Here is a 20726-nt window from a genome sequence, read left to right as displayed (position 1 = left end):
TAATGGAGCCAGCGCGTAATGGAGGAAATGAGTGTGCCGACTAGAAAAATCAACCGAGCGTGACCGAAGAGAAAACAGATGATGGTTCCAATGCCGGAGAGATTGTCGAACGGAAGAGCCAAAGAAGGTCCGTAGTGTGAAGGTATTTCGGCTATTTCAAGTCTGACAAAAAACAGAGTAGCGTGCACTGTAAATTGTGCCGAAAGCAAGTCTGGAAATACAATAAACCGGTGCATGCGTCACACTGCGCCACGTTATTGTTTCGGTGAAATTAACTTCTACAATACTGTTAATTGTACTCTCTGCAGTGTTTAAATGCTTACATATACACACAGTTACTGTCCCTCCACACATATGACTCGGTTCTGCTTCTATGCCCCAGCTTTGTTAACTTTTTCCCACCGAGGCTTCTAGACTTCTGATTGGCCAACATTTCTGCACGGTTAGGAATCTAGCGCCACCTGCTGCTTTGGCATGTTCATAGCAGCGTTTTCCTTCATTTCTCCCTTTGTGTGTGGACGGGATTATTTTTTAAAACGAAAACGGAAAATCTCCGTTTTCAAAAATACCCGTGTACGTGTGGACGTAGCCTCAGTCTCTGACTGGAAGCGCTAATTCGTCATTCGGCTTTTGTCAGACTAAAGTAACTGTTAAAACTGTTTGAAAAGCTCAGCTATACAACAAGGAGAGATTGAGAATTTCCTTTTAGTTCTCAGTTTATTTGATATTGACAAAAGTTAGTCAGTTTTGTCTGTTCTTCTGTAAAACAAACTAAGATTTATCTTTAGAATTAATATTTTGTTTCTAAGTGGAATTGACAATTTAGTCTGTTTCGTTTGTTCTATTTTGAAACTTAAACGCTTTAGTGGCTGCCTTTTGTGTAGTTTGCAATATTTGCCTTTATTTATCTGAAAAAGTCTCATGTTCCTTAAGTACATCTACCCTGTTGAACTTATTATGGGAAATAAATATTTAAATAAAAACAAGCTGCTGATTATTTCACATTTTACTTGTGAGCAACGGCACATTTAAATCTTACAAATATAGTTATTTGGCTTATATCGTGATAGATATCGTTATCGCCTGAAATGAAAAAAACATATCGTGATATGAAAAAATCTCATATCGCCCAGCTCTAATATCAGCCCTGCAATGCTCTCTCCTATTCCACCAGTAAAATTCCAGGAAAGCCCGGTCTTCTTTTTTTTCCCTTTAAAAAACCCCAAAAACTTTTTGCCTGTTACCAAAAAAGAAGGAAATAAAAAAGCAGGGTATCAAGTGTCAATTCTATGTCTAGATTTTTTTGTTTAGCAATTACCTTAAACCTCAGTCTACCAGTCGCACCCCCCGGGCAGCAAACTACAGCTAAAATGAGTTTTCCTGCTACAGTCCAGCAGCATTCTTATCTCTTCCTCTCTTAAACTATAAATGCATTTACAGCACTGTAAAAAGGATGTCAATTGCTGGATTCCCAGCAGCTGGCTGAGCAACAGTGTGTGGTGGTCGCAGGGGTAAGAGTTCAACTGCTGGTCGAAGTTGCAGGATTGTTGCCCTGTGCTTGTTTTCTCTTCCCAGCACACAGGGACTAAAGCTAATATAGTATGTAAATGAGCTAGCTGGCAGTGGCATGTCCTTAGCCAGGTGATGCCCCTCTGTCAGCTTGTCCAACATTTTCTTCAAGACCAAGGTGCCTCAACACTGCAGGCCCAGTAAACTGAGTCTTTTCTCACTGGTTATTTCTCTGAAGTCAAGGAGAGAGCGTGCTTGGGTGTTATCTTTTTAAAGCCAGACTGGTCTTTTCCTAGCCCGTACCACAGAGGTGTTCAATGGGGAAATACTAAATTACTGGTTTTTTAAGCAAATGGACAAAGATTGTGTTGGAAAATTAAGGAAAAAAATCTTTATTTTCTAGTACAGTTTGACAGACTTGTTGCTACCAGCTGATTCTAGTGAAGTTTCCTTGATTCCTTGGACTTGTGACAAGTGTTAAATATAGACATTCTTTAGCTATATTGTTTAGCCTATTACAATGCCAAGTTGACATTAACATTGTTGCAGTCTTGTAATTTATATACAGAACCTGTCAAATTCTGCATTTCCATAAATGTGTTTACCGCTTACACTGTGGCCACACTGGAAAGATCCAGACTCCTGGGTGGCTATTTGACAAACTCTGCCAGCTTCTGTTTTATGTTGGACTGATTTGGAAAACTTGTCACGGGTGAAGGAGCTAGTTTGAAGTTTTTAGGCAGTGGAAATTTAACAGTAACAGTCTCTAGCCTCAGATGCAGATGAAATAAGTCTTAGAATTGAGCTCCCTTAGAAGAATTAAAAGAGCAAGAAAAAAGAAAACGTTGCTTTTGCAGCCACCTTTTACATTACATTTACCACATAATGCTCGTGAATTATTGTGACCGTATGCTTGCTTAACAATATCATTTTTAAAAAACTACTGTTAGTCTAATTTAGAATGCATGGTGACTGATTCTTAGTGGATGGGTGGACTGCTTCTGTAGCCTTGGAGTTCTTTGGTAAATCTTTTAGTTGCTCTTCTGTGAGTCATTTTGAGTTACACATTAACTTAATCCAGCATCGTACTTACAAGTTGCTATAGGCTGACCTTGAACTGAATGCCATATTGATTATATTTAGAAGTCTGACCTCACATGTAGTTCTGGTATGAGGTGTGGTTACTGATAAGACTGATAATTGCTACTTGATGGTTAGTAATCAGTAGTAAAATCCAAACATTTTAACATTGTCATGATATAATTGTCTGCAATTAACACTTTAACATCCAGCACTGATATACTTTGTTTAGGCTGAATGCCGCATAGTAGTGGTAGTCTTGAAATCTCTAACAGCTAAACAATGTAGGCTATTTGGATGTAACAAAAATAAAAATTAAAAAAATAATGTTGTTTTTTTTTTTCAACATAATATTCATGGATCTCATCTGAAATTGCTCATATGTATTTTAATTCAGATCTGGCTTAGGTTATTTATCCAAGCTGCATCTTTGTGAGCGTTTTTAACCAAAAAAAAAAAAAAAAAAAGAACATGAGTTAAACTTCTTTATTTAGGCTGAAAATGCTAATTTAATCCTAATGGGTTTTTTTCTATTGATCAATATACATTCTTAGGCTACAGAAGAAGATTGTTTACATAAGCACATATTAACTCAGCGGTCCCCAACCCCCGGGCCTCGGATCGGTACCGGTCCGTGAGTCGTTTGGTACCAGGCTGCGAGAGTTGAGGCTCAGGTGTGAAATGTATAGTTTTCAGGGTTTTTATCGGTTTTCAGCGTTAAAATCGTTAACTCAGTTTTCCTGGGTCTTTTCACGTGTGTTATGAGTAAATCTTATTTTTTTCGGTACCAGTACTAGTTTTATTTTGTTGTATTTATCCGCGACACCTTAAAGGCCGGTCCGTGAAAATATTGTCGGGCACAAACCGGTCCGTGGCGCAAAAAAGGTTGGGGACCACTGTATTAACTGATCACTTTGGTTGTTTTAAAAGAATCTTGCTTAGAAAACACACACGTATATAAATGAGCCATAGGCTCATTTTCATGTGTTTTTCTTTGTCATGTTCTTTGCTTCATACATTTGTATGCTTTTTCAGGATGGACACGGACAGATCTTTTGTTTCTGTCCAAACAGTGTCTATTAAAACCGGATCCAGTACTTGTACGAAAAGCCCTACTTTGGCATTTTTGTGGCAACCTAATTCACTTCCTGCCACTTCACACCAAAATAGCCTCCAGTGGTTCCTCTGTGCATCCAGCTCTTGCTTCCCGTCCTGCACTTTTTTATCCTCTTCCACGTATCCCGACACAAGCACACATCATCCACCCAAGACCCTGAAGATAGCCTCATTTCTAAGGATTTCAAGAAACATGGGTACATGTCAAAACCTCATTTTCTTTTCTCATTTTGAAAATGTACAGGGGTTGAAAGCAACATTGAAAACCCTCAACATCTTTCACCTCTAGGATCAACCTGAATCGTATTTTCTTTAGTTTCCTGATAACTTTTTACTTTTCCTTACACACAAATATCTTCACTTTCTACTCCTTACATTTTCAAAACAGCCTGGTTACTTCAGGTTTAACACATTTGAGGGGAATTAATTGATTATATTACATCGGTGGTGGGAACAATAATGCATACAAGACAGTCCTGTTGGTATTTCCATCACCAGTGCTTATGGCACACAGTGAGTTTATAGTGCTATACTCAGTGGTTAAAGTGGGCTGGAGCATCTGGAATGGTAATTTTGGTGCACGTGTCAATAAGTTGTGGTTGTGGTACTTCAGTATCTCGTTCAGGACAGAGAAGAGGAGCGAGCTCAAAGAGTAACATTTTTTAAGTGGCAGGTAATTTCAAATGCAACATTTTAAACACCTCAACAAATATCAACACACACACAAACTGTATCTGTGGAGTTTATGATAAAACCGCTAGCTACGTTTGCTTTATACCCCAGAGAGAGAAAAGAATGAGCTAACTTCACTCAGAGGTGGAGAAAGATCTAAGTGAGACAGGACATTAAAGTAGTTTTAAAGGTAAGAACTAATCAATGACATTTGATAAAGTGGAAATTTAAATCTTACACAAAATATCACAATTAATTTCAGATTGGTTCAGATTGGTTCTCTGCTTGATGATTTTTCATATTGTGAAAATCTTTAAAAACGAATTTAAATGCTGTACTATTACTATACAAAAATACAATACTAACTGTTATTGTTCAAAGTTTGTATGGAAATATCAGAGTTTTTTGCAGGCTACACTGGTTAATTAGCAGTACTGTAAATGGTAAATGGTAAATGGCCTGTATTTATATAGCGCTTTACTAGTCCCTAAGGACCCCAAAGCGCTTTACATATCCAGTCATCCACCCATTCACGCACACATTCACACACTGGTGATGGCAAGCTACATTGTAGCCACAGCCACCCTGGGGCGCACTGACAGAGGCGAGGCTGCCGGGCACTGGCGCCACCGGGCCCTCTGACCACCACCAGTAGGCAACGGGTGAAGTGTCTCGCCCAAGGACACAACGACCGAGACTGTCCAAGCCGGGGCTCGAACCGGCAACCTTCCGATTACAAGGCGAACTCCCAACTCTTGAGCCACGATCGCCCCTGTACTGTGGTGAAGTTTACATTAAAGCAGTACGTTAGAGTGGTGCAGTGCAGCTTTTGTGTTGATGGTCAGTGTTGGGTTACACCAGGGTATGCAGACAGCAGTTGAATAAAATCATTTGGTGAATTTTAACAATAAGCTAGCTTTCTACTGTCTAGGGGGTGGAATTACGTCGTGATGGGCCATGAAATATCTCCTAATACAGTGTTATTGTCATTAAAATTAGAATTTAAGTTGAAATTAAGTTTTTATTCCCTTCTCTAGTAATTTTATTTCATTTTTAGATTAATATGGCAGGTGGCGGATTAGTTAGCTTTTCACAAAACAGGTGGTAGAAGAGCTACTTTTTGCTTTTATACTTGGAGCACATTTCAGAGTCTACACTTTTTCCACGTCAGTAAAGAAGTTGTATCAGTACTTCAACTTTAACCAGAGCATTTTCTTAACACAGGTATCTGCACTTCTACTTAAGTGAACAATGTGTGTACTTTTGCCACCTCTGGGCGTTCGCCAAGGTGCGCTCAACAGGAATGAAGTGAACATAATGGGCTTTAAAATTTGAATAAGGTAATATGTTTTCCAGTAAGATACACAGAAACAAACTTCATGGCGGTGTCTCTGTAAAAACAAAAAATAATAAGATATCAGTTGTCAGGATGTTAATACTAGCTACCCTTTGACACGTTGACTAAAAATCTGATGGTACTAAATGAAAAAGAAACACTCTTAAGTTATACTTGTGTTGATCTCCTCTTGTTTCAGTGCACACTTCAAGCCAGCTTTCTCTGTTGTCAAGACAATTTGAAAGTAGAGGGAACTGGTCAGAAAGAAATACAAGGAAGGAAGCAAATACGGGAAAGGCGAACTAACATGCCCAGAATCTCCTAAGAAGCAGAAAGCTCTGGAAAAGACTTCATCATTCAGAGAAAGTAATACAAAGGCGAGGGAGAAATAAACAGTACATGAGAACAGGGAACAGTTAGGGCAGGAAACTGTCTATGACCTACTGGACAAACAAATTGGTTTGCAGGCAGAATGGATTAAGAGGTTGAGCTTGGCTAAAAAAAACAAAACAAGGGTGACTGATGTTGCAATGTGAGCTCATCCATTTTGAAGGGGGGCTGAATTTAGAGGCTTCGTGTGGAAGTGTATTGTGTATTTTCCCAGTCTGTGTGTGCGTGCGCTTGTGTACGTGTGTGCATGCGAACGCTCTGCAAGTCAATATTTGTCTGCTTTGCCACGTCCCTAGACATCCCATTCGGCGCAACAGACCGTAAAGCTGTCAAATGCGACCTGAATATTCTCTGTCTTCATCTGCTTCCTTTTTCTCTCCCTCTCTCTTCCTCGTGCTCTCTCGCTTCCCTTTGATTTCTTTTTCCCTTCCGTCGATAACAATATCATCGAGAGCAAACATGTTCGCTTTTGCGCTTTTGATGGCTTGTCTACCCCTCCACCTCCCATAGAATATCTCGTCTTATCTATATTGCCATGTTTGCTCACACCATAAAGTCATTTCTGCCTGTGTAAGTCTGTTTGATACTTGTGAGAACCAGTGCATGTTTTATGGGTAGTGCAATATCATCTGCTAGGACATTAAGTTTTTCCGTGTACAGCTACTTTGTTTTTGCTAGGTACACTTTGTAATTACACCATATCAGTTCGTTTTACTACTATAGCTATTTGTCTCCTCATGTCCTGTTACAGATTCCACACTTCTTATTTGCCCCATTAGCAAACAAGAGGGCTTCAAGACTTGAGGGTAATTTAGGCCATATAGCCCATGAATCTGCAAGTATCTGCAATCTAGCTAATGGCATTTCTGTCCTAACTTTAGTACTTTGCCACTCTGCTACAATTGGATTAGCGTTCCTTTATGGGAGCTGTCACTTCCTCATAGGTGAAACCAAAGTTTTGCTCTTCTACTCGGCTCTCTGTGGAGCACATCACCTGCCATGACTACCAGTCCATCAGTCGATCTCACGCTCTACATTAGAGATTTGCAAATTCCAGCATTTAAGGCAACTCAACCAAGAAGGAGCAATCCATTATTTTCAAAAAACAAAACGTGAAGGTGGAGAGGGTGGAGAACTTCCTCCATGCTGCTTCACATATGCCTGCAAACTGCCCCAGTGCATGCTGTTAATCATGTTTGATGAGGCAAACAGAATCACATCATCTGCAAAACTCAGGGTTTCAGTTCTGACTGTACTGTAAGTGATGACAATTCTACAATTTCTTGTGTTTACATCTTTTTCACCTCGAGGCCTTCAGATAGATATTTAATATTTATGTAGCACAATGCCTGCATCTGAAAAAGATTGTTAAAAGGACTTAAATCCCTTTTAGCTGTACTCGTGCTGTATGACCTGTGTACTGTTGTGCTTGTAGTCGTGGTGCGTTATTGCCAACTCATCCTGTTTCTGTGTGCCTGCGTGTGAGTGTGTTTTATTATTTTGAGAGGCAGCCTGGCGCAAGCCCAGACTTTTTCCAAGCCTTGATAAAAACGTGCTGGGGGCATGGCGATATACACCTACTCCACTACAGGGTACAGGCAGTACTGTGGCCTGTCCTCTCCAATTGGCAGCCTCTGTGCTGCTGTACTGCTGATAAGAGGTTGGTGTAAATAAAACTGTACAGCAGAGCTCGTTATAACGCTGAAGGTAGAGGGTGCAAGGGAGGGAGTGGGGGATGAGAGAGCGTGTGGTGTCTGTACTCATTGTTCTGACAGCATACTGCGTCTGTGTGTGTTCCCATGAATGCGTGTATACTTGTTGTGCTATTTGTGTGTGTGTGTGAGAACCAGATTGAGTTTTAGATGCTGCAAATAAATCTCCTTTTTTTTCTCTTGTTGATATTTTGTCATTTTGGCCAACGTTTCGGTTTATTTTTAAAGGTCAAGATTAACAGTGGAAATCTAAAAATACAAAGCAGAAATATTTTTTTGTGGTTGTGATAATAAATGTAAGTCCTCAGAAGTGTGGTGAGACCAATATGTGTGTATGAATGTGTTTATGTGTGTGTGCGGGAGTGGGGGGAGGGGGCGAATGGGGCTGTCTGTGTGTGTTTATGGATTTTTGCTGTTTTTTGGTACTGAGAGTACTTTCTTACGTAAGCCATTTATGTAGGCTCAGTGAACAGCCAGGCTATGTTTTTGTTGGTGACTGTGCTTGTCTGCCTCCCTCCCTCTGTCACACACACACACACACATTCTGCCTCCCTAATCTGCCTCTCTGCTCTCTAGCCTGCCCTGTTTACACTGCTAAAAAAAACCCACTGAGTGTGATATTGGCCGGCCATCGACATATACACTGTAATTAGCCTTTTTAATTTCCCATTTAGCCTCTCTGACTCTTGAGAAAAGATCCTTCAGACACTTCCAGCAGAAATATGTGCGCATACAGAAAAGTATGTCATGCAAACAAATGTTGCACAGGGGGATTAAAGTGGGTGAAAAAATCATGTGTAAGATTATGTCATGTCAAGTTAACTTTCCTACGGCTATTTGTGTGTGTGTGTGTGTGGGGGGAGTCATCCATCCTAGAAGAATTTCTGGGCACTGCAACGTCTCAGTGGGCTTTTAATATCTGACCTAACTTCTGTTATGTCAAACATTAGTACAATTTTTCAGGTCACTGTGGTCCGTTCTATGTGTGCTCTAATGGGGATTTTTTACTTGAGACACCTTTTTAGGCCAGATGGCAATACCTGCTTAACAGAGCATACAAAATAGATTTCCAGATTAAGCTTCTGTCGTTAGAATTCAGCAGATCATTTTCATATTAAAACTTGAGAAAACCTGAACATGTTCCTTTGACATTTTCAATAAACTATTATAGTTGTGGTAAGCTGAAAAAAAATTCTCAAATTAGAAGGTAGTTTCACAAAGTCTGACAAACAGGCCATTGTCTAAAGGGCAACAGTTATGCTTAAAGTCAGTAAAACCACGATAAAGTTTAGAGAATTGTGGTGTAAAGTCAGGGAACTCCAAAATTGTTACATGCCTAGCTAACACGAAGCTTGGTATATTATAAATTATATTATATAAATAATTTCCCCCAGGGATCAATAAAGTATTCTGATTCTGATTCTGATTATCTCCGTTGTCACCCTTGCACACAGTAGTGCACGCCAAAAGTGAAGTCATAGCTGATGGCACACAGTGCACTTTGGTAGTGCTTCAGCTGGTCGCCCATCACCAAATTTTTGTAACGTGGCATGCACAGTGAGGCTGGCGCGTATGCATATTGGACGAGCTGGATTGTGTGTGCAGATCGCTCTCTACAGGCTTCCATGCAATCAGTGCGGGAGTATAGGGATTCCCAGTTGGCTCAAAATTCTTAAAGGGAGGTTGTTGCAACAGACTGCAGCCTCTTACACTCGACCTAGTGTGCATCATCTCTTCTATTGTTTTCCAGGGATGTAGCCATGTCTTTTCCTGCTCAGTGACACCTCTAATTTGAAAGGAGACGTTAACAAGTGTTGATATAATTTGCGCACGCGGTGACCAACGTGTGTACAATTACCACAGGTTAGGCTATTTTTTGCAAGTCTGCACTATTAATACAACTGCTGATACTACTGTCTTTACTGCAGTTAAGTTAAAAAAGACATCTGGTAAATTATTCATAGCTGAACAGTTTGTTTATTGTGGCTTTGTTTTAGTTGTCTGTTTCTACATGTAATGGATTGTACAGAACTCTCTGTGCACAGCTCCACTGTTAAACTGTTAAGTATGTGTTGTGTGCGTCTGTCTGTGTGCATGCTAAATAGTGTCATGCCAACTCATGCAAGTGGCCATGTAAGGCCTTTTGACAAGATATTCTCATGACTGTGTTGCAGGAAACAGATGGACTTGGCATGACTTTGCCGATTTTTAAACACTTGCTCGTTTAATCCTGTTTTTGTATTTAGGTAGGAAAGAAAAAAATAGATAAACTGTTTCATGTGTTGCAACGGGCAGATTGATGGCTCAATCATGTTACAAAATGGCCAGTGGTTGTTACAGAAGAAAAATATTTGTTTCTTTATCTCCCATACAGGATGAAATGTTAAACTTTGGTATCAACATTGTGGCCTAGTTTTTTGTTTTTTTGTTTTTTTCGTACATTGCTATGAGCACAGACAGACTCTCTAACTCTTATGTTTAATTCTGTGATTGTCTTTGATGAAAGATTCTGTTTAGACTGTGATCCCCAAAGGGGGGGCCATCTGTTGCAATCTTAGCATATATGATCTACCTGTGAAAGTGGGTTGGGACAACAAGTAAGTGTCAAGTGTGGGAATGTAGTTTTTTTTTAAAAAAAACAAAAACAAAACGCTCCTCTGCTGCTGCAGGAAAAACAGAACTATCAGCCCAAACAATCAAGGCCTTTCTGTGTCTGACAAATTCTTTTGAATGAGAAGAGCTTCTGAATGGTGGCATTATGAGATCACATTGCTGAACTAGATGATGCGAGCGTGGCGATGTGCGTTGTGTGTGTGCTGCTGTACCCAAATACGTTAATCACACCCATAAATACCCAGATGGGCAGTGGGGTTACTTTCCTCCGCCTCAGCATCATAAGAGAACGATGGTTTTCATATTAGACTCAGATTTCATGCTCACATGGAATGAGTGTAATAGCAAATGAAACATTACACCATCACCACATTATTTAGGGAAATTGGAGAATGAGCACTTAGCATGTCAGGGGAAATTACAGGCAAGGGAACGCACCATCGCTTTCTTGGAAAGGCTGTGGGCTTATCCACGGTCTTCAACACATCTACTTGTGATGAAGACCGTGTCACTGCTACGGAAACCCATAACCACTAAGTTTACTGTAAGTGAAACACCCTTAAGTACCTACAGTCAACTAGGCACAACGGTAACCACAATTTTAAAGTGTAGAACACAACAGAGAAACAGTGAAGAAAAATTTGAATGAGAAGATTTGTGAAATTGTTTTTGCAAGCATTATGGGAACATTAAGCCGACTCAGGATGTTTATTTTTGTGTGTTTTTGCACGTGCTTGCTTGAAAAAAGGTTTTTGAGATACAGATAAACTCTTTGATATATATAAATATATATATTTTTTATTTTCCTTGACTTGACTTTCATGTTGGGCCCAACTTTCTGTTTTTTGGTTTTTTTTGTTTTTTTTAATAAAAATATATTTTTACCCAGTGCTCTTGACCATCTAAAATACCAATCTAATAGAAGGTGGGCTCTAACTTAACCTCCTCAGCAAGGACAAAGACACCTTAAATACTCAGTAATGCACCAGCAAGGAAGAATACATTGAAATAAAGTGGCACGGTTTTCAGCCTGTAAATGTACATTCCTCTAATTAGAATATGCATTTACAGAAACAATAGCCAATTTAATGTGCCCAGCGTACCAAGAGGTTATTGGAAAACACCAAAGCACTACCTGAAGGGAAGTCTCCTTTATCTGTGGGATAAGATGGATCAGGCGTATAGTGTATGTGGAACCATTACTTTAGTATTTGCTGCTGGGCACTGTAGGATGCTTACTTGTTGGGCACGGAGCTCTGTTCTCTTGTTCTCTTTTACTGTATTTTATTATGAAATAACTGAGCCAAACTGCTCTGCAACAGCAGTTGTGCAATATTGACAAAGGAGAAGTGAAAAAGGAAGTGGCTTCAGCGGCATGTGGCACCTGATCACCACTCTATCCCCATCTCCCAACACACATGTACACACACACACACCAACTCATCATGCGTTGTGCAACTTTTATTATGTCAGCAAAGCCCTGAATCTGTGGAAAAGTAACATGGGAGTCCCCGCTAACAGCAGATTAGGCATTTGGAGATTCCTTTATTTTTTTCTTCCTCTTTTCATCTTTTAGATTTTCTGACAGATAACTTGTATTTACATCATGTTATTTTGTGAGTGCTCATTCATTTACATGTTCCCCGTTGAGCTTCTCTACGATGCCATCATTTTTGTTAGTTTTGTGAGAATTAAAATATGACTCATTTAAATGAAAGCTCAAGATCATTTCAGTGGTAAAAGAATTTTCCTTTAGACTCTACAGTGAGGATTTGAATGGGCCCCCCTGGTAAGGCAGTAGTTTATTATTTTAGGACACAAATCACAAGGGTAACAGTGTGTGTCTCCTCTATCCCAGCTCCCTTCTCCCTCTAACTAACAAGTTCACTCTCTTGTGATCAAAGGGGGCCTCAAGATTTATCACTTTAATTTGGCACCAAAAATGGCTAATGGAGGCTGTTACCAAGTGGAGGGGCCCCCCGTTAGCACTCAGCTGGCTAACTAGAGTGACGGTCATCTGGCTGGGTGGCTGCCTGGCGGTGTGTACCCTGGATTCTTGTGCTTCCACTTTTCCACCCCCTTTGCCCTACATTGACCTCGCACAAGTCCATTCTCCTTGAAGCAAGGCACCATGCAGGCATTTCCTGACAATTTATGTCCTTGTGCCACAAGCAGGGGCATGCCCTGCACTAAAATCCTATCCCTGGCCCATTTAGCACACGCCTCTTGGCCTCCCAGAAGAGTGGTTATAGTGCTGCACCACTGTCTCTCAGGCGAAATCGTTACTTACTGGTTACTATGCAAGTGTAAAGCTGAGTACCTTGCAGACATCAGTGAACACCAAATTTCACATTTCCTATGAAATAACAGGTTTTACAGTAGATCTACAGGAACATGCAGCAGCACAGTTACACATACTCGCATCTGGAAGCTGCAGCGCACAATCACACTTTGGTCTGATGGCATCTGAGAAGCCCATTGGCCGTTGAGGGGCACCTGGTAATGAATGTAGGGAGTTTGTAAACTGAAACTGTGCCGCTTACTTACTTATCTTACTTCTTAGATGAGGGGAATTAATTTAGCCTCGTTGCTACCTGGAAGAAAATCCACGTTTAAAACCTAAGACCTCAATTGAAATGACAATAACTAATGTAATGTATGCATGTGGTGGACAGGCTTCTATATCTAATGTAAAAATGTGAATGTGTATTTACTTTGAGCTCTGTTTAGACTCTCAACAGCATATGATAGAATTGGAGTCAGAAGTTGCCTTCATAAAATTGTCTCAGTTGCTCGCTGCAAGGGCAATCGATGAGCTCAAATCAATAGAGGAAAAAGTCCAAGGAAGGTTAACAGAGCAACCGCAGCCTGTAAAAATAATAATTACAGTTTCCATGATAATGAATCAGAAGTTAAAGAAGCAAAAGAGGCACTATCCGATTAATGCAAATCAGGGACATCAGTGGGGGTGTTTGGGGGATGGGGAGTGTTCTGCCTACACCTCCACTACATGTCTTATTCCTCAAAGGTTAAGTGGATGCTTTTGCCGGCTAATTCGGCCATATGCTCATCTGTGCATTCGACACCAGCGCACCATACGCTCAAACAGCAAATTACGCCTCTTGAATATGCAGCCAATTAAAGAAGACATTGCTCCGCGGCTCACTCTCTTTAGTCACAAGTAGTTAAATGGAAATATATCTTGTGATGCTGCAGATGAATGCAGGATATGCTAGCGTTTATAGGTCGCATTACAGTGGCTTATGATCTTGTCACGCTCAGTGTACCATCTTTTGCATAACTTGTTGCATAAGCATGTTCTGGCAGGCACACTCTGTCGTGTACGGTCCATGTTATTTCTCCTTTTTTTTAGGGTTCATTACAGTACAGGCCGTTCCCTAATGCCACTGTGGTTGCAAAACCACATAAGCCATCTTTCCCTGACTTTTTTTTCTGTCATCTAAGAATTGGCTTCCTGTTTTCATTGTGTTCTCTTTCTCTCTCTCTCTCTCTCTCTGGAGGTGTCGTAACCCAGGAGGCTGTGCCAAGAACAAACCAAGGTCTAGTCAGTAGAGATTGCTCTGTGCTTGCACTGGAAACAGGCACACACCCACACACACGTAGAGTCATTTTGTACACACAACATCCAGATGTTAAACTGCGTGTGTGTGCATGTGTGTGCTGGTGAAAAGTGTGTTGCATGTATGGTGCTCATTGCCAAGCAATAAAAATTCATTTGCTGGAGCCTGATCTGATTTGCCCTTCAACAAAACACTGGATGTGTACATGCCAGCTTCCTGTTTTTTTTCTTTCCTTTTTTTTAAAGTTGTTGTAAAAGGTTGTACACATTCACAAAGTGTAGGTGAACATGATAATTTAGACTACGGCTCAAGGGCTACTTATTTGATCTACTTGAATTAACAGCACGGAGCAACAAAAGTGCAAGAGCACATGACAACAACTTTATGATTTTGAGTCAATAGCCTACTTCAAGTTAATGGCAGGTGTGTCTACTAAGCCAATGTGATTTGTATGTGTGTGCACAACCACTGTTGATACGTAAGTTAGCTTATACGATAATTGATGTATGACAGTTACAGTGACAGTTTCATCAATGTGTTAAACCTAAACATGGACTGTTAGCCATGTTTCTAATGTAATGTAATGGCAGGGATAGCTCAGTAGGTAGAGTGGTGGCCCCATGATTGGAATGTCGGGGATTGAATCCCCTGAACAGCTACCCTGGGGTACCCTTGAGCAAGGTACCGTCCCTCCACACTGCTCCCCGGGTGCTAGATTTGTGGCTGCCCACTGCTTCACTAAGTGAGGTTAAATGCAGAGAGAAATTTCCCCGTGGGGATCAATAAAGTATACATAAATATGCTTAAAAAAAAAAAAGACTGACCTCAAAAGAAAAACAACAATAGTAGCTGATTTTTCAAAAGGTTAAAATGATTGTCATCTCTGTCAGTGACCTCGCACATGGAATGTCCATCTTTTTCAGAAAGGCCCCTGGGTGGGATTTGTAACCAGGAAAATTTAGAGTAAGCTTGTTGCAGATGGGAGAGTTTGCCTTTTGAACATATGGCTGTGAAAGGCTCTATTTCACAAGAACCATTATGTTTCTCTAACCCTACTCAAACCGTATGATCCAGACACCACCTCACCTCTCTCCTCCAAATATGGGTTCTGTCAGTGTTTTTGCTGCTTTGGTACAGGACGCTAGTGTTACAGTTTCGACAATCGCTGCCAATCGACTTAATTTGTTGCTTAGAAATGAGGATGTGTTGGTCACAGATGCTGGGCTCGCTTTCTTTTCTTCTTTTCTTTTAGCGTTTGAATTTTGGGGGGAAATTAGACTACATTAGTCAGAAAAGGATATGACACCTTCTGTTGCATATTCATTAAATTTGGACCAGAAGCTGACCATTGTGAAAGTGGATAGATTGACTCATCAAGTTATAGCGCTAATTGTACTGCAGGCTTAATTATATTGTACAATCCACTCATTAATCAATCAGATGTGGAAAAAATATGAATCTAAATTCTGAAAAAAAAAAGACAGGCTGAAATAATGACAGTCAGGTCTTTATAGAATAATGTGGAAAAAAACATTATCAGTCATTTTTCAGCATCTATAGCCAAATCATATAGATATCATTTGTAACCTGAAAATAAAACTAAGTAATTCTCTCACAGGATATGCATCAAGGTGAATGTAATTAAAATGAGTTTAAACCAATATTCATTCATTCAAGTCCTCTCCACTTCCTCAGTAAACTTAAAACCTGATTATTTGAGCCTCACCAATGCTTTCTCAGGCCAGTTATTAATGTTTTACTAGTTGAAATACCTTTTATTAGTATATTAGCAAATATATGGTCAAACATAATTTGGAAATCTTTTAATTAATTACTGGAATAAAGTGCTCCCTGGTGGACAAAACAAAGCTTTTACATTGCTGACATATCTTAATGTGTTTAAGTGTAAAGCAACAAAAAAATATAAGAGTAAATAAACAAGTCAGAGTTTTGAGTGAAATGTATTTCTTTAATTTGTCTCATCTGAGCTTTAACCCTGTTTTCCCCTCACCAGTTCATATACATATTTTTTCATTGTGTGTAATAAGCATCCACTTTCTGTCTCTTGTCCAGCTGGCGAGAAGGCCATAGTTTGTGACCAGTGTGGCGCCCAGTTCCAGACAGAAGAATCCCTGGAGGCTCACCGGCAGATCCACACCGGTATGAACGCACACACGCAGACATGTCATCATGACTGTGCACATAAACAGAAAGATTATGAGCTTCTCTGCTTGATTTTTGTCCTGAAAGCTCCAGCTGATTGTGTTCTCCATGGTAATTCATGGAGGGAGTGAAATTCTTTTTAAATGGCGATGGAAGAAGGAAGTCAAGTAATCAGATCAAATTTAAAAAAATGAGAAAAACTGAGATCACGTTGAATTTTCTGATCCTCGTGATTCACACTCCCAGTCTATTTATTGTGTATTTTCACAAATCTGCATGCATGTCATGGCGAGGTGTGTTTAGATGCTCATTCAACCTTCACAGGTAAAAACAGTCTTTTTCTAGATGATCACTTTTTAGCACAGTCTCAGAAATAATCCCCATCTATACTAAGATGCATGTAAGGGAACATCACATTTACACATTTGTCATGTGTGTGTAAACATGAAGCAGAGGGTTGTTGGAAGATACTGCCTAGGTAGAACAGCAGTGGTTAAAAGAAAAAAGGCCATAATAAGGTGGAATTGTTTCTGAGAAACTATTTCAACTGTTTCAAACCAAAAAGCATTCATGTGGACAAACTCTCTTCCAGCCATCTCTGGCTAACTGGAGCCATGGATTGAGAGATAGGATAGTTCACATCAGCTTGGATTAGTCCTACTTGCCCTAAATCAAGACAGACCCAACAGTAATCAACAAACCGCGAAAACTTGGCAGGCCAAAGTTGTTTATCAGTGCTCAGCTATGAAGATGGCAAGATGGGGATGATGTAGGTGCCAAGATGTAAATGGGAAGAAGTAAATCCCCCTTCAGCAGATGTGTGATGGCCCAAGATGGTTTTACTGCTAGTGATGAACTCTTTAATCTGGAAGCTGGATTGTCTCGAATTACCTCCACTTTGTTTTGGACATGATGCGCCTTGAGCATCATGCAGCGTGCATCGTGCTCGGATGAATGTGAGGTCTTTGTTTGTTTATTTATACCTTTTTTTAAAATTTCATGGTTTTTTTTGTCCAGATATTCAAAACATTTTAGAAAACCACTCCAGGTCCATAATAATTAGACCCCATCCTCGAGTGCCTCACAGCTGCTAATTTGAGGGTTGTTGGAAAATATTGGCGCATAATATTACTCACAACGGATATGGAGGACTAATTTGCAGCTAAAAACAAAACAAAAAAAGCAAGGTGGTGCAAAGAGGTTAGCTTTGACTCATGTCTGTCAGTATATGCTTCATAACTTAGAAAGCAGTACTTAAATTGTTTCTGATTATTTTACACTCAGCCTTTATTAGATTTAAACCCTGTGAATAAGTGTGCACTTTGTGTTAAATATGGTGTAGCTGTGTGTTGTGGCATGTTGTCCACATAAATGTCAACAGCAGGTTTTATGCCAAAGCAGGAATTTGTCTGTGATAATTGAGTTGTAAGAGGACATTATATTCTAAGGGCATTGTTACAGGAAAACTCATGAAGTACAAAAATGAAAAAATGTCCATTGGCTGCAGTCTCTCTGAATGTGCTCAGTGGATTTTATGGCAATCTGCTCAGCAGATTTTGCTGTCTTTTCTACATGTAGACACTTTGGCCTAATGGGTGCATTGAATGAAAGGGGAAGGGATTACCAATAAACCAATCAACCTGACCACGTCAGCCTTTCTCAGATTTGTCAAACAAAAGGAAATGAGAGACAAGAGAGCTGCTAGCACACTGAGACCAGAAGCGGATCTCAAAAATAGCCACACTTTATCATTATCATCTTGTGTTTTGTCCTTCATCTGAAGCCGTGACCCCCAAGCTCCCAGTAGAAGCTCCCTTCGAGTGGCTCTACTTTTTCTTTGCTCTGCCACACACACACATGCAGGGACCTCCTCAACATTTGACAGGGGAAGGTGAGGCAGTGTAGTCAGGAATTGGTGGCGGTGGGGAGAACTACTCCTAAGGGGCATGCCCTCAGCCAATCAGCCCATTGGAAGTAAAGAAGGGTTAAACGAGGCTAATGATTCAACAGCCATAACAGCGGAAAGGAGCACTCTAAATATAGGCATTCCAGTCTGGAACGAATGGAAGGGGTTGCGGGGGGGCAGCTGCAGCTCGAGCCAGACGTGTCTTCCAGCCAGACAACTGGAGCAGCAGCACCAGTAATAGTATAGTAATCATCCATGTGCTGGACCTCTGCGTGGAATAAGAGTGTGGAAAATCGGCTCTGGTGAAATGATGAGCCGGTTTAACTGCACCCTCTGATTTTCAGTTTCACTTTCTCTTTCCTTATACTCTGGTAGCCAGTATACACTTACATTATGGAACACACTGCACCGAATTTGAACACCTGACCTTTGACATCCCTGTTCTAAAAGCAACCCCCCCCCCCTTCTTTTTTAGCATGAATTTCTATGAGTCTTGTCAATGCAAATGACATATATCTGCATTTGACATCAGACTCAGTCAAGAATAAATTAGTTAACTCAGAAATGAAAAAAAAAAAAATAATAATTTGGTCTAAATGGGATTTGGGCACAAAAAGGTTAATTGTAGTTCCCTGTTGTAATTTCTACTACGTATGTACATTGTTTCCTTATGTTTCTAGTGCGATTGCTGATTTCATATGCATATAATGACATTCAAAGGTTAATTAGTCATGTCCAGGTTGACAGCGTGTAGCAAGTTGGTCCACAGTGACAGAATGAGAGACGTAAAAAAGTGTTTTCTCTGACTTGTATTACAAGAGTTCTTCTTGTATTCAGGAGAGCTCTATATATATCCAGTTTTAAAAGTTCCTAGAATAGGCAAGAATACATGAGATGCTACAGTATAGAGCTGGAGCCCCAAAATGTAACATTCATAAGGTACTCATCAGACAAGCAGCAGCTACAACCTGATAGAAGTCAGTAACATCTTTAAGCTTTTCTTTTAACTGTTTGGAAATGATCAATCAGGATACATACCAGAATGCTATACTTTTATGGCTTGTCTGTAAGATATGCTAAATGATTTTTTTTCTTCAGACAATTTAAAAATGTATTATTTTATTAATTTAGTTCTGTTAACGTCCTTCAGCCCTAGAATTTTGGTGCGTTAGGATTTATATTAAGTGAAAAAGGCTCTGACTCTCTTAATGTTGTGCTGCAATGGTTTGAGATGCTGATTGTTGTAATTCAATGCTAATTTTAAACGAGAAGAATAGAAAAGAAAAAGCAAATCAGTTTGAACTTGAAAGCCAATGTGGAGAAATTTATACAAAAATCAGTGTACAGTAGCCAAGACACAAAATATTAGAGAGTGCATGTGGTGGAAGCAGGGGGTTACTGAGGGCCATCAAAGCTAGTTTTGATCTCTGCCTGCCTCTTGGCAGTGCTTCAGCCCTTGGCTAATGTTCTCTGATGACAATATTTGGCCTCTGAAACTGTGGCTTTTTCTTGCTGCTTTGAATGGGAACCATTGTGGCATCTCTTCTGCTGGCCTGATCAGCTGCAGTCTGACTCAACCTCTGTCTCTTTCTCACTTTGTCTGTCCATGCCTTATTAAACAGCTGCCCATGCGCACACACCTCTATCCTTACTCAAGTCTTATGTGACCCTAAATTTGGCAAGTCATCATCCAAAACCATGTGACAGTTTGGAGGCTGCTAAAGCATTCCTGAAGTTGTCAACATTGGCAAGCTTTTTTGCATGTGTGTGTAAGTGGGTGTGGGGGCTGGATGCCAGGGGATGTAGCATCAAAACATCATGTGGTTGAACTTGTGCAAATCCACATGTACAGATACAAAACACAAACTATGGCCTGCTTGGCTGTGTTGTGAAATACACGCACATTCACACAAATCCAGGAATGTCAGTGTTCAGGAGATGAATCCACTTGTGAGTTGTATTACGTCCACTGATGGCTAATTTTTGTCCCCAAACTGGATGCTATTGCATCAAAGTCGGTCTCTTTCTAAACTGGGACTCGCTTCATGGCATTTGTAGGCAAAGAACATCATCTGTCGGGCTTTCATGGAACTCTTTCTTTAACAAAAAACCCCTGCTGCCATTTATTTTGGTAATCCACTGACAGGTCTTATGCAGCATATGGAAACGCAAATCTTTCACGAGTCAAAATGTTGCGATGTTAACCAGCTTCCAAGCAAACGTAACATATAGACACGCTTTTTTATGTTGAAAACTTTTATCAGGTGGCTGTCAGGTGATTGAAAGGAAGCAGGTAGCAACATGATGTGGAGCAATCACAAACCCCTATTTTTAAGCTGTGTTTGGCAGGTAGGAATTATTTTTAAAAAACCCAGAAATCTCAATGACTCATTCATTTAATCAAAGTTTCTAAATAACACTTTTTGTATAAACTTTGTTATTCATATTGCTCCATGGGTGACTGACATATTAAGACAGTTCAGACATAAGCAGTAAATCTGTTTCAGACATCAGTAGTGACTGCTACAGCAGTAGCAGTTGCTGCACTGCTAATTTTAACCTTGAAAAATGTCAAGCAAAGATTTCATAATATCTAGCTGGCATTTTCATATTTCTTACAAAATGTTTATTCTTTTTTTTTTTAATGT

The 20726-nt window shown here is 40.1% G+C and overlaps 1 protein-coding gene across 2 annotated transcripts in view; it reads left to right on the top strand.

Annotated features, from left to right (window-relative positions):
- Positions 1-20726, top strand: part of zbtb16a (zinc finger and BTB domain containing 16a) — a 136623-nt gene that overhangs the window by 73941 nt on the left and 41956 nt on the right. For both annotated transcript variants that reach the window (XM_026182526.2, XM_080307300.1), the window contains exon 4: positions 16083-16169. In XM_026182526.2, the coding sequence (XP_026038311.2) occupies positions 16083-16169 (87 nt within the window). The remainder of the gene's footprint in view (positions 1-16082; positions 16170-20726) is intronic.

The sequence above is a fragment of the Astatotilapia calliptera genome, chromosome 10 (assembly GCF_964374335.1).
Source record: "Astatotilapia calliptera chromosome 10, fAstCal68.1, whole genome shotgun sequence".
Taxonomy (NCBI): domain Eukaryota; kingdom Metazoa; phylum Chordata; class Actinopteri; order Cichliformes; family Cichlidae; genus Astatotilapia; species Astatotilapia calliptera.
Note: the sequence above shows the minus strand (reverse complement) of the source record. Positions and strands in the feature narration are given on the sequence as shown.